At 39.7% G+C, this 12,424-nt stretch overlaps 1 protein-coding gene across 3 annotated transcripts in view; it reads right to left on the reverse strand.

The window, feature by feature from the left end:
- Positions 1 to 1,529: 1,529 nt before the first annotated feature.
- Positions 1,530 to 12,424, reverse strand: part of PRKDC (protein kinase, DNA-activated, catalytic subunit) — a 225,093-nt gene continuing 214,198 nt past the window's right edge. For 2 of the 3 annotated variants that reach the window (XM_026516499.4, XM_044390365.3), the window contains 6 exons: positions 7,485 to 7,574; positions 7,001 to 7,072; positions 6,724 to 6,925; positions 6,003 to 6,191; positions 5,269 to 5,408; positions 1,530 to 2,238 (listed from right to left, as the gene is read on the reverse strand). In XM_026516499.4, coding sequence (XP_026372284.1) covers positions 2,034 to 2,238; positions 5,269 to 5,408; positions 6,003 to 6,191; positions 6,724 to 6,925; positions 7,001 to 7,072; positions 7,485 to 7,574 — 898 coding nt within the window. In that variant the 3' untranslated portion in view covers positions 1,530 to 2,033. The remainder of the gene's footprint in view (positions 2,239 to 5,268; positions 5,409 to 6,002; positions 6,192 to 6,723; positions 6,926 to 7,000; positions 7,073 to 7,484; positions 7,575 to 12,424) is intronic. The other variant, XM_026516500.4, reaches the window with a different exon arrangement.

The raw sequence follows: 12,424 nt of genomic DNA on the forward strand, positions 1-12,424 counted from the left end.
GGCTGTATACAGTAACTTTTTACCTCATTCACATGGGTTTGGATACAATTTCAAGCAGACAGCTTTGAAACTGGACTTGCGTACACGGTCATCTTGTAAAAATCAACTTTTACTGACACAAAAAACAGTCGTTAAAAAACAGCGTTTCCCGTAACGTGGGGATTGGTCAATACATCCCACATAATCAAGACACAAGCAAAAATGATGGTTAATTAGTTGTTAAAGAAAACAATATATTATAATCAACACCAAGGTAGTTTGTTTTGTTTTTGTGTTTAGCAAAAAGTATTTCCTAGCTCATGTGCATACTGGATTTTCACATACATGATCACATTTTTCTCTGAGATGAAATTTCTTTGGTTTAATAACATTTGTTGAGAATGTACTGGTTTATTTTTAATATCATGATGCATTCAACCTGTATGTATCAGAATGACTTGTTGAGTAGTACAATGAAATATTTTATAAGGTGAACATTTTGTTTCTGAAATTGCATAGGAGCTATACACCACTTTGGGGAAAAAATTTAATGTTTCATATTCCTAAGATTATAATTTTTCAAAAGCATGCAAGTCTCCAAATATAAATGTTTAAAGAGACAATAACAAAAAGCTCAGAGCCAATCTGAAATCAGTTCAGGTGTGTGCAGGACAGATAAGCAGAGACTCTGTGAAGGAAAGGAAGCCATTTTTGTGTTTCATAATTTGATCTTGCTGTTTTAGAATGTATGTTTTCTCTCCAAATAAGGATTTCATTTCCATAGGGTTTTGTTTGTTTTTTCCTAGAATTGAAGTGCTCTGTGCTATCCCTATCATCATACTTGCAATTCCCTAAGTTAGAAATTCTGAGTCTGGGATGCCAAGCACTTTTATCTATCTTCCTATTGTGTATATGAGTAGCAGAAGTGAGTGGTAAGACCAAGGGTTTTGTTTTTGTTTTTGTTTTTTTTTCTCTCTTCTAAATACTGTCTCTTCCCGAGAACAAATCTATCATAAAATGTCTAAGAGAATAAAATGAAAGAAAGTAGCCTAGAAAAAATCCTAAAATATCAAAAGCAATAATTTCTAAATATTATAACCATATCATTCTTTATTATTCCTGTACTGCTAATATAATGTCTGTACTGCTAATATAACATCTTATCATTTATGCTGTTGGCTTTACTCTCATAAAATCTTAGTAATTAAGTCTTCTGGGTGTTATTTCCAATGTGTCATAATTACTAATGAGAATACTGCATGGAATATTCATACTTACACCATTTATTAACATAGCTGGTTTATCTGAGTCATAGCACTTGTAGTATGCTATATTCTTGACTGATTGCTTCTATGAGCCTATATATATGTTTTCCCACTTTAAATCTATTACAACCCGACCTAATCTTTGTTTATAACCTAATCATTCATTCATAACAATACTCACTTATCCGTGACGATCTTGATCAGACTCCTGCTACAAGACTTTACCACTAAACAGATTTCTTCTCTTCAGTGCTTCAGGAAAATTAGCACATTGATGGCTGTAGATCAAAGTTTAGGAGATTCTTTTTATTTAAAGATTGTATTTATTTTTTTTATTTTTATTTTTTTAAAGATTTTATTTGGCAGAGATAGCGACAGCCAGCGAGAGAGGGAATACAAGCAGGGGGAGTGGGAGAGGAAGAAGCAGACTCCCAGTGGAGGAGCCTGATGTGGGGCTCAATCCCAGAACGCCGGGATCACGCCCTGAGCCGAGGGCAGACGCTTAACCGCTGTACCACCCAGGCGCCCCTAAAGATTGTATTTATTTATTTCAGGGTCAGAGAGAGAGACACAGGGAGAAGAGCATGAGCAGGGGAGAGAGGCAGAGGCAGAGGGAGCAGCAGACTCCCCGCTGAGCTGGGAGCCCGATGTGGGGCTCGATCCCAGAACTCTGGGATCACGACCTGAGCTGAAGGCAGACGCTTAACCATCTGAGCCACCCAGGTGCCCCAAATTTAAGAGATTCTTTAAACACTTTCATGCTTTTAATCTGCTGACTTCCACAGTTCTTCATATCCAGGGCTCCCATCCTATCCAAGTTCTGCCAAGGATGTTGGGGTCTGTTGCCTGGTCAATCAAGCACTTTACTTGAGCCTCTTCTGACAGTCCACTCTCTGGTTGTTGGGCACGGATGTTGTGATCTTTGCTTCCTCGTGCTACAGCCACATAATCTCTAAAGGCAAGTGCCTTCTCATGGCCCAGGAACAGCTCATCACTGGAAAAAAGATTAAACAAATTCAAAAACATGAACAATTATTTTTCCCCTGTTGCCTGCATTTCTAGCTATCCTATCTAAACACTACCTTTCATCACTTATAGAATATTTTCTGTGGTTTAAAACCTTGAAATCAAGGGACTGGATTTGTAGGAGCATAGAACATGAATAATGTTGCTATTAACATTTGTCCACAGGTACCTGGCTGGCTCATTTGGTAGGGCATGTGACTCTTGATCTCAGGGTTGTGAGTTAGAGCAGCACATTGGGTGTAGAGATTATTTTTAAAAAATAAACAAAGCTCACCTAATAAAAATCTAACTGAATTAAAAATATATATATTAAAAAATTTGTCTACAAGATTTTGTATAAATGTACACTTTCATTTCTCTTTGGTGTGTAGTTAGGAGTGGAATTACAGGGCCAAATGCTAATTCTATATTTAACTTTTTCAGAAACTGCCAGACTGGGGGCGCCTGGGTGACTGAGTCGTTAAGCATCTGACTTTGGCTCAGGGTGTGATCCCAGGGTCCTGAGATCAAGCCCCACAACGGGCTCCCTGCCCTGCTGGGAGCCTGCTTCTTCCTCTCCCACTCCCCCTGCTTGTGTTCCCTCTCTCGCTGGCTGTCTCTCTCTCTCTCTCTCTCTCTCTCTGTCAAATAAATAAATAAATAAAATCTTGAAAGAAAGAAAGAAAGAAAGAAAGAAAGAAAGAAAGAAAGAAAGAAAGAAAAGAAAGAAAGAAAGAAAGAAACTGCCAGACTGTTTTTCATAGCAGCTGCATCATTTTACATTCCTATTAGCAACATACAAGGGCTCCAATTTCTCCACATTCTTCCCAACATGGGCTATATTTCATTTTCTAAAAAGATTTATTTATTTCAGACAGAGAGAGAGAGAGTGCAGGGGGAGGGGTAGAGGAAGAGCGAGATACAGAAACCTAAGCAGACTCCGCGCTTAGTGCAGAGCCTGACTCTGGGCTTGATCTCACAACACTTAGATGATGACCTGAGCTGAAACCAAGAGTCAAATGCTCAACCGACTGTGTCACCCGGGCACCCCTATATTCCATTTTTTAATTATAGCCATTCTAGTGGGTGTGAAGTAGTATCTCTCTTTGTATTTCTCTGATGACTAATAATTTTAAGCATCTTTCCATATGCCATTTATATACCTTCTTTAGAGAAATGTCTGCTCAAATCCTTTGGTCACTTTTAAATTGGGTTGTTTGTCTTTTTATTGAATTATAAGAGGTTTTTTTTTTTTTTTTTAATGTATTCTAGATACAAGTCCCTTATCAGCTCTGACTTTCAAATATTTTCTCCCATATTGTGGGGTTGTCTTTTTACTTTCTTGATGGTATCCTATGAAGAACGAAACTTTTAGGTTTTGATGAATTCACTTATTTTTTTCTTTCCTTGCTTGTGCTTTTTGGTGTTATATCTAAAAATGACAGATGTCATTGCCAAATCCAGGTCATGAAGATCTACCCCTGTGCTTCTTTGAGTATTTTATAGTTTCAGCTCTTACATTTAGGTCTTTGATCCATTCTGCATTAATTTTTGTGTATGGTGTGAGATAGGGATCCACTTTTGTTCCTTTGCCAGAGCCATTTATCGGAAAGACCATTTGTACCCTGACCAACTGACTTTACTATTACTTAATTTTTACGTAAAGTCCAACTTTTTTTTCCCTCTTGTGAAACATTTCTATAAATTTGTTTGTTTTAGACCTCAACAAGAAAAATTTTTGAAGCTAACCTAAAGGCTAACCCTATGTGGATTCTTTTTTTTATTTTTTATTATGTTATGTTAGTCACCATACAGTACGTCCTTAGTTTTTGATGTAGTGTTCCATGATTCATTGTTTGCGTATAACACCCAGTGCTCCATGCTATACGTGCCCTCCTCAATACCCACCACCAGTCTATCCCATCCCTCCACTCCCACCCCTCTGAAATTCTCAGTTTGTTTCCCAGAGTCCATAGTCTCTCGTGGTTCATTCCCCCTTCTGTTTACCCCCCCCTTCATTCTTCCCTTCCTTCTCCTACCGATCTCCCTGCTATTTCTTATGTTCCACAAATGAGTGAAACCATATAATTATTGTTTTTCTCTGCTTGACTTATTTCACTTAGCATAATCTCCTCCAGTCCCATCCACGTTGCTGCAAATGTTGGGTAATCGTTCTTTCTGATGGCTGAGTAATATTCCATTGTAGACATGGACCACATCTTCTTTATCCATTTGTCTGTTGAAGGGCATCTTGGCTCCTTCCACAATTTAGCTATTGTGGACAATGCTGCTATGAACACTGGGGTGCATATGGCCCTTCTCTTCACTGCATCTGCATCTTTGGGGTAAATACCCAGTAGTGCAATTACTGGGTCACAGGGTAGCTATGTTTTTAACTTTTTGAGGGACCTCCACACCCTATGTGGATTCTTGTCCCAAAGCCCATACTACATTCTCCACACCTGTGTGGTATGCCCACCATAATCATATTTTGTCTCAAAAAGGACAAAAGCAAATTTAGAATCTAAATCTCCTCTTATATATAGAAATATTATTGTAATTGTCTAAAAATGCTCTTGCTGGGGGCGCCTGGGTGGCTCAGTTGGTTGAGCATCTGCCTGCTCATCGGGGAGTCTGCTTCTCCCTCTCCCTCTGCCTCCTCCCCCCACCCCCGCCCCAGCTTGTGCTCACTCTCACCCTCTCTCTCTCAAATAAATAAAATCTTTTAAAAACAATGCTCCTGCTGTTCCTCACATTGGTCCAGGTTATTCCAGACACTGACCTGAAGACTGTGCTCAGAGGGCAGAGGCCAAGTACACAGCATTCAGAGATACAGACCCTGCCCAGCCTTGGAGAAGTCAACCTTCTTAAGCCATGCTTTTTTCATTTGTAAAATGAAGATAATAATGCTAACATCACAGGCTAATGGAAAGTATTCACGACTTAATACATTAATAATTCTTCAGTAAATAGTAACATGCTGGCGTTTTGTTTTTTTCTTCACAACCAACCATCTTACCAAGTAATAACTGCTGGGTTGGCACCTGCTAACTTTCTCTTAGCATAATGTATTTTTTGTCGTGGATACCAATTTTCTTCAGTTACATTTATTTCTTGAATCCATGATCCTCCTTTTTTTAGCATTTTCTGTTCAAAATTCTAAAGGAAAAGAACATGATATTCTCTGATTATAACAGTTTATATGATCACATTCAAACAGACTGAACAAGTAACGATTTTGTAATAGATATCTTTACTGGGGAGAGCTTTATAGCTTTTTATACACATTCTAATAGTACTACCCGTAACAGTGACAATGACAGTGAAGGACTGCAGTTAGGTATCACACCTTATTAAGGATGCCATCAATAAGCTTCACTCTTTTGGGGCTGTATTATGAAGAACCTCAATATTTAAGAAAGCACTATGTGTCAAATCAAGGGATCTCAGGTGGAAGAGATTTTAAGCTAAAAGTTGTCTCAGAAATCAGACCCACCACCAATGGGTCTATATTAACTCCTCGTTAGAAATACGCTCACTTGAAACAACAGTTTTCTCCAAATGAAGATTATGTCACGTATCTGGTTTTCAAGCCAACTGCCCCCAAATGTTAATTTTAAAAAATACTACACAAAACAATGTAAATATTTTAACAAGCACAATTTGGTGTATTTCCATCATATAATAAGAGACACCAGATAAGTCCTTGGTATACTGTAATAATAAGTGAAAAGTACATAAAAACAAGCCTACTTTCCAGTCAAAGGAAGGTTCCTTTATAAACACGTCCATGGTGTTAGTAAGCAGGTCAGAGTGTGAGCGGAAGGCTCTCAGTGCATGCACCATGACACTGGACATAACACCTGCTTCTTTCATTGGTAACATCAGATTGATAAATTGGCGAGTCAGACGAAAAGGCATCAACTCGGGGACAGGCAGAAACTAAAGAGAAAAAATATGTACGAGACGGAGAACATATGAACTAGAAATCTCAAAATAAAAGGCAAAATAAAAGGCACAAAGCACCCTTCCACAGTTAATTGTTATTCACAGTTAGTGAAAATATGAATGCTTCTTTTCTTGGAATTAGCTACACAGATGTGAATGCACTATGCCCAAGAGTAATCAACACAGTCATCTTTGCAATGCACAAACCTATACATGTAGGACCACGCAGCCTGCAGAGATTTACAAGTACATTAGATTAAGGGGCTTCATAAAACCTCCTTATAGTCTTCCCTTTTTATAGGAACACATTTTATTCTTGGCTTTGATTATATAATTATCATCACACCTTCTGTAACCTGTTTGAACAAGGCCAAAACAAAGTTGAGATTACCCTTATTCTTTAAGAATGTCAAATTTAAAAGCTAATTGATATGTCATTTCTTCCTTAAAAACCATCCAATTTCCAGAAGGTCCTATGACTATGGTTCTAAATGAGCAAAGAACTATGACAGCAAGGTGAGCATACCTGAGTAGCTGATCCGAATGCATGTCCAAAGTCGATTCCGATCATTCCACCTGTCTCCATGCTTACCATGAAATTGTTCAGATGTCTGTCTCCAATGCCCAGAATCCAGTGGCTAATGCACATAAGAGCATGAGAGCTGGCAAAGTGGGAGCGAAGCGCCAGGAAGGCCTCAGGGCCTGTGCTCATCTTCAGAAAGGCCCGCCTGAGGGAGGGAGACATGATCTCTGTAGTCTCTGCTATACCACCAACTGGTTTGTACAGTCAAAAGGATACTTACTTTAAGAGATCAGCTGGCACTTTACTTTCTCTCCTTCTAAAAGATGTGACTGTTTCAGAACGACTAGCTGACCTATGATTTAATAATAGGAAATGTCTAATTAGAGCAAATTTCTGTGACTTGAGATTTAAAATTTAAAATTATTTATATTAAAGCTCAATTATCAAAAAATAACTAGGTTTTGATGATCTGAGGCAAAAGTTCCTCTTTTTTATTTTATTTTATTTATTTATTTGAGAGAGAGAGAGCATGAGAGAGAGACCACGAGCAGGACGGGAGAGGTAAAGGGGTAAATAAATCCCCCTCGCTGAGCAGGGAGCCCAATATGGGGCTCAATGCCAGGACCCTGGGATCATGGCCTGAGCCAAGGGAAGACGCTTAACCAACTGAGCCACCCAGGCACCTGAGGCAAAACTAGAAAGTAACACGCAACTTTGAGAAGAATTAACTAGTTAGTAAAAAGGAAAATCAAAACAAAACTTACTTAAACATTGACATATAAGCGCTAACGTCGTACTTCCCAGATATCTTCGTCAGCCAGTCTCTATATTCACATGGTGGTGCTTTAGGGTCACTAACAAGAAGGAAAACGGGAATCAGCACGAGGAAGATATTTAGCATTATAATGATTTCAGTGGCAAAGATCACCAAGAATTCACTGAAAAGCAGTGAAGAGTTAGGGAAAGAAATGTGACTTTTAATCCTATTTAATATTAACACTGAATCCATGCTACTCTGGATCTGGAATCTCAATATACCATTATTCATTCTTAGTTCCTCCTGAAGAAACCAAAGCTATTTCCTATGCAAAAATTCAGGCACAAAATGATTACATACAATAAATTTCCACTTCATACAGAGAAGAACAAGATGAACTAAATGTAAGTGTTTATGATTCAGGCATATGGTTCTAAAAATCTGGTAATAAAAAGAACCTTAGCAACAAGATGACAGCACAACATGCAACTTACTCAGGGTAGGCAAGAAATGATAAGCCATATTACTACTACAAACTAAAAGGCCGTGGATCATGTGTTGAAGATGGATTAAGTCTGTTTTTGGATTGCCACACTTTAGCTTCACCATTTCCAGTATGCAGATGCATACAAAATCCATACTAAATATGATAAGATATTTTCTTAAGTGACAATGGCTTTGAATTGAATTTACAAAGCTGTTTTTGGTAATATTTCACAGGCAAAAGGCATACCGGGCTGTTGGAAACATGGGTTTGTATGTTCAGCCACTTTGGGGCTTGTCAAAAGCTTTAACGAGTTTTCCTAAAAAGAAATCTAAAGATAGAACTATTTCACTTGTTAGTAGTGTGATCACTTAAAGTGATTTTTTTCTGAGTTGCTACTACATTAATTTCACAATACAGCTTTCCATTTCAGTCTAAATTCTCTCCAAGTTTCATTTGGGATGAAAATCTTTAGGTTGGAAAACTGCAACATGTAAATTAAGAAAAAAGTAGCAATGATTTTACCAATAGGGACTGGAAGTGCCCTATTTACTAAAAGGGCCTGAAAGTAGTGGGAAGTAATTTATACACTTCTGTATTTGAAAAGCACTTTAAGCTCTATTGATACCTATGTTTACATTATGTATTTATTTTACATTACTATCCCATCTTAGAAACGGAGGCATGGGAACAAGGGAAAGACAACTCACTTTTTCAAGATTCCTACTGTAGGGGGGAGTTAAGATGGCGGAGGAGTAGGGAACCCCTTTTTCAGCCAGTCCCCTGAGTCAAGCTGCATAGGTACCAGACCAGCCTGAACATCCATGGAATCAGCCTGAGATGCAGGAAGATACATTTGGATCTCTACAAATGAACATCTCCAGCGCTGAGTATTGAGGTACAAAGCGGGGAGCCGTGAAACTGCGCACAGATATTGGAAGATAAACGGAAGGGGAGGGAGCCGCCACGTTCGGGCTCCGAGAAGCGGTAGCCACCTGCACGGGGGAGCGGGAGGACTCCCGGACCGGCACACGCCAGAGAGCAGATTGAGACCGTGAGCCGGGGAAGCGCGCCACCAGACTGAAATGGAGCTCCGATGTGCTCACTGGAACCAGATTGAGACCTGGAGCTCCGGAGGGCGCAGGGACGGCTGGCGGCTGGAGGTGTCAGAAACACAAAAGACAGAGACGCGCTGGCCCTGAAAGTGAGGGCTGGGACGCCAGGTGTGGGGTGCACATCCTGGGACGCTGCAGGGTTGAGCAGCACCAACAGACACAGAGTTAAAGTGGTCAGAACATCAGTGAAGAACGGTCCGCGATCCCTCTGTTCTGACACAGAGGCTGCGATTTGGCCACTGCTGCACTGACTCTAAGAAGAAGCACAGCAAACCACGAGAGAACACCGCCAAAGAACAAAAGCCTGGAAATACCAGCTCACAGTGTGCCCACCCCCATTCCCCTCGAAGGGGACACAGAGACTTCACCCAAACAGGGTTGCCTGAGTATCGGCGCGGCAGGACCCTCCCCCAGAAGGCAGGCTGAAAAATAAAGAAGCCCACATCCCTAAGGTCCCTATAAAACAAGGGAACACTGCCTGGGTCCTGGTCAATAATTTGGGCTCTGGACAACCCTGCAACCTCTCCTCATCAGAATAACGAGAAGGAGAAGTCCCCCCCAGCAAAGAAAAGACAAGAGTCTGTGGCCTCTGCCACAGAACTAATGGATATGGATATAACCAAATTATCAGAAATGGAATTCAGAGTAACAATGGTCAAGATGATGTGTAGACTTGAAAAAAGTATTAACGAAAATGTTAACGAGAATATAAAATCTCTAAGGGCAGAAATGAGAGCCAATCTGGCAGGAATTAAAAATTCTATGAGCCAAATGTAGTCAAAACTACAGGCTCTGACGGCCAGGGTGAATGAGGAAGAAGAACGTATCAGCGAATTGGAGGATGGGTTAGTAGAAGACAAAGCTAAAATAGAATCTGGGCTTAAAAAAATCCACGCTCAAGAATGTAGCTTATGGGAGATTACTGACTCAATGAAACGTTCCAATGTCAGAATCAACGGGTTCTCCGAGGGGGTGGAGAAAAACAGAGGTCTAGAAGAGATATTTGAACAAATTGTAGCAGAAAACTTCCCTAATCTAGCAAGGGAAACAAGCATTCATGTCCAAGAGGCAGAGAGGACCCCTCCCAATCTCGACCACGACAAACCTACGCCACATCACGTCATAGTGCAATACGCAAATATTAGATTCAACGATACAGTATTGAAAGTGGCTAGGGCAAAGAAATTTCTCAGGAACCATGGCAAAGGTATCAGAATTACGTCAGACTTGTCTACACAGACCTACAATGAGAGAAAGGGTTGGGAGGGCATTTTTAAAGCTCTTTCAGAGAAAAACGTGCAGCCAAGGATCCTTTATCCAGCAAGGCTGTCATTCAGAATTGATGGAGAAATAAAGACCTTCCAGAATCGCCAGTCATTGACCAATTTCGTAACCACGAGACCAGCCCTACAGGAGATATTAAGGGGGGTTCTATAGAGGTAAAAAGGCCCCAACAGTGATACACAACAGAAAGTCACAATCGATAGAAACAAAGACTTTACTGGCAACATGGCATCATTAAAATCATATCTCTCAATAATCAGTCTCAATGTAAATGGCATAAATGCTCCCATAAAGCACCACAGGGTTGCAGATTGGATAAAAAGACATGACCCAGCCATTTGCTGTCTACAAGAGACTCATTTTGAACCTAAAGATACGTTGAAACTGAAAGTAAAGGGATGGAATACCATCTTTCACGCCAATGGACCTCAAAAGAAAGCTGGGGTAGCAATTCTCGTACCAGACAGATTGGATTTTAAACTAAAGACTAAAGTTAGAGACACAGAAGGGCACTACATTATTCTTAAAGGATGTATCCAACAAGTGGATATGACAATTATAAATATATATGCCCCCAACAGGGGAGCAGCAAGATACACAAGCCAACTCTTAACCAATATAAAGAGACATATAGATAAAAATACGTTAATAGTAGGGGACTTCAACACTCCACTATCAGCAATAGACAGAGCACTGGAGCAGAAAATCAACAAAGAAACAAGAGCTTTGAATGTCATACTAGACCAGAAGGACCATATAGATATATATAGAACACTACACCCCAGAACCAAAGAATACTCATTCTATTCTAATGCCCATGGAACATTCTCAAGAATAGACCATGTTCTGGGACACAAAACAGGTCTCAACTGATACCAAAAGACTGAAATTATTCCCTGCATATTCTCAGACCACAACGCATTGAAATTGGAACTCAACCACAAGGAAAAATTTGGAAGAAACTCAAACACTTGCAGACTAAGAACCATCCTGCTCAAGAATGATTTGATAAACCAGGAAATCAAAAATCAAATTAAACAATTTATGGAGACCAACGAGAATAAAAACACAATGGTCCAAAACCTATGGGATACTGCAAAGGCAGTCCTAAGGGGGAAATACATAGCCATCCAAGCCTCACTCAAAAGAATAGAAAAATCTAAAATGCAGTTTTTATATTTTCACCTCAAGAAGCTGGAACAGCAACAGAGGGACAGACCTAATCCACGCACAAGGAAGCAGCTGACCAAGATTAGAGCAGAAATCAATGAACTAGAACCCAGGAGTACAGCAGAGCAGATCAACAGAACTAGAAGCTGGTTCTTTGAGAGAATCAATAAAATTGACAGACCGCTGGCAAGACGTACCCAAAAGAATAAAGGACCCAAATTAATAAAATTATGAATGAAAAAGGAGAGGTCACAACCAACACCAATGAAATTGGAAGGATTATTAGAAGCTTTTATCAACAGCTTTATGCCAATAAATTAACCAATCTGGAAGAGATGGAGGCCTTCCTGGAAACCTATAAACTACCAAGATTGAAACAGGAAGAAATTGATTTCTTAAACAGGCCAATTAATTATGAAGAGATTGAAACAGTGATAAACAACCTTCCAAATAACAAAACTCCAGGCCCGGACGGGTTTCCTGGGGAATTCTACCAAACATTCAAAGAAGAAATAATACCTATTCTCCTAAAGCTATTTCAAAAAATAGAAACAGAAGGAAAGCTACCAAACTCATTCTATGAGGCCAATATTACCTTGATCCCCAAACCAGGCAAAGACCCCCTCAAAAAGGAGAATTACAGACCGATTTCCCTAATGAATATGGACGCCAAAATCCTCAACAAGATCCTGGCTAATAGAATCCAACAGTACATTAAAAGGATTATCCATCATGACCAGGTAGGATTCATCCCTGGGACGCAAGGGTGGTTCAACATTCACAAATCAATCAGTGTCATAGATTTTATCCAGAAAGAAAAATTCAAAAATCATATGATTCTCTCAATAGATGCAGAAAAAGCATTTGACAAAATACAGCATCCTTTCCTGATTA

This window comes from Ursus arctos, unplaced genomic scaffold (assembly GCF_023065955.2).
Source record: "Ursus arctos isolate Adak ecotype North America unplaced genomic scaffold, UrsArc2.0 scaffold_6, whole genome shotgun sequence".
Lineage (NCBI taxonomy): Eukaryota > Metazoa > Chordata > Mammalia > Carnivora > Ursidae > Ursus > Ursus arctos.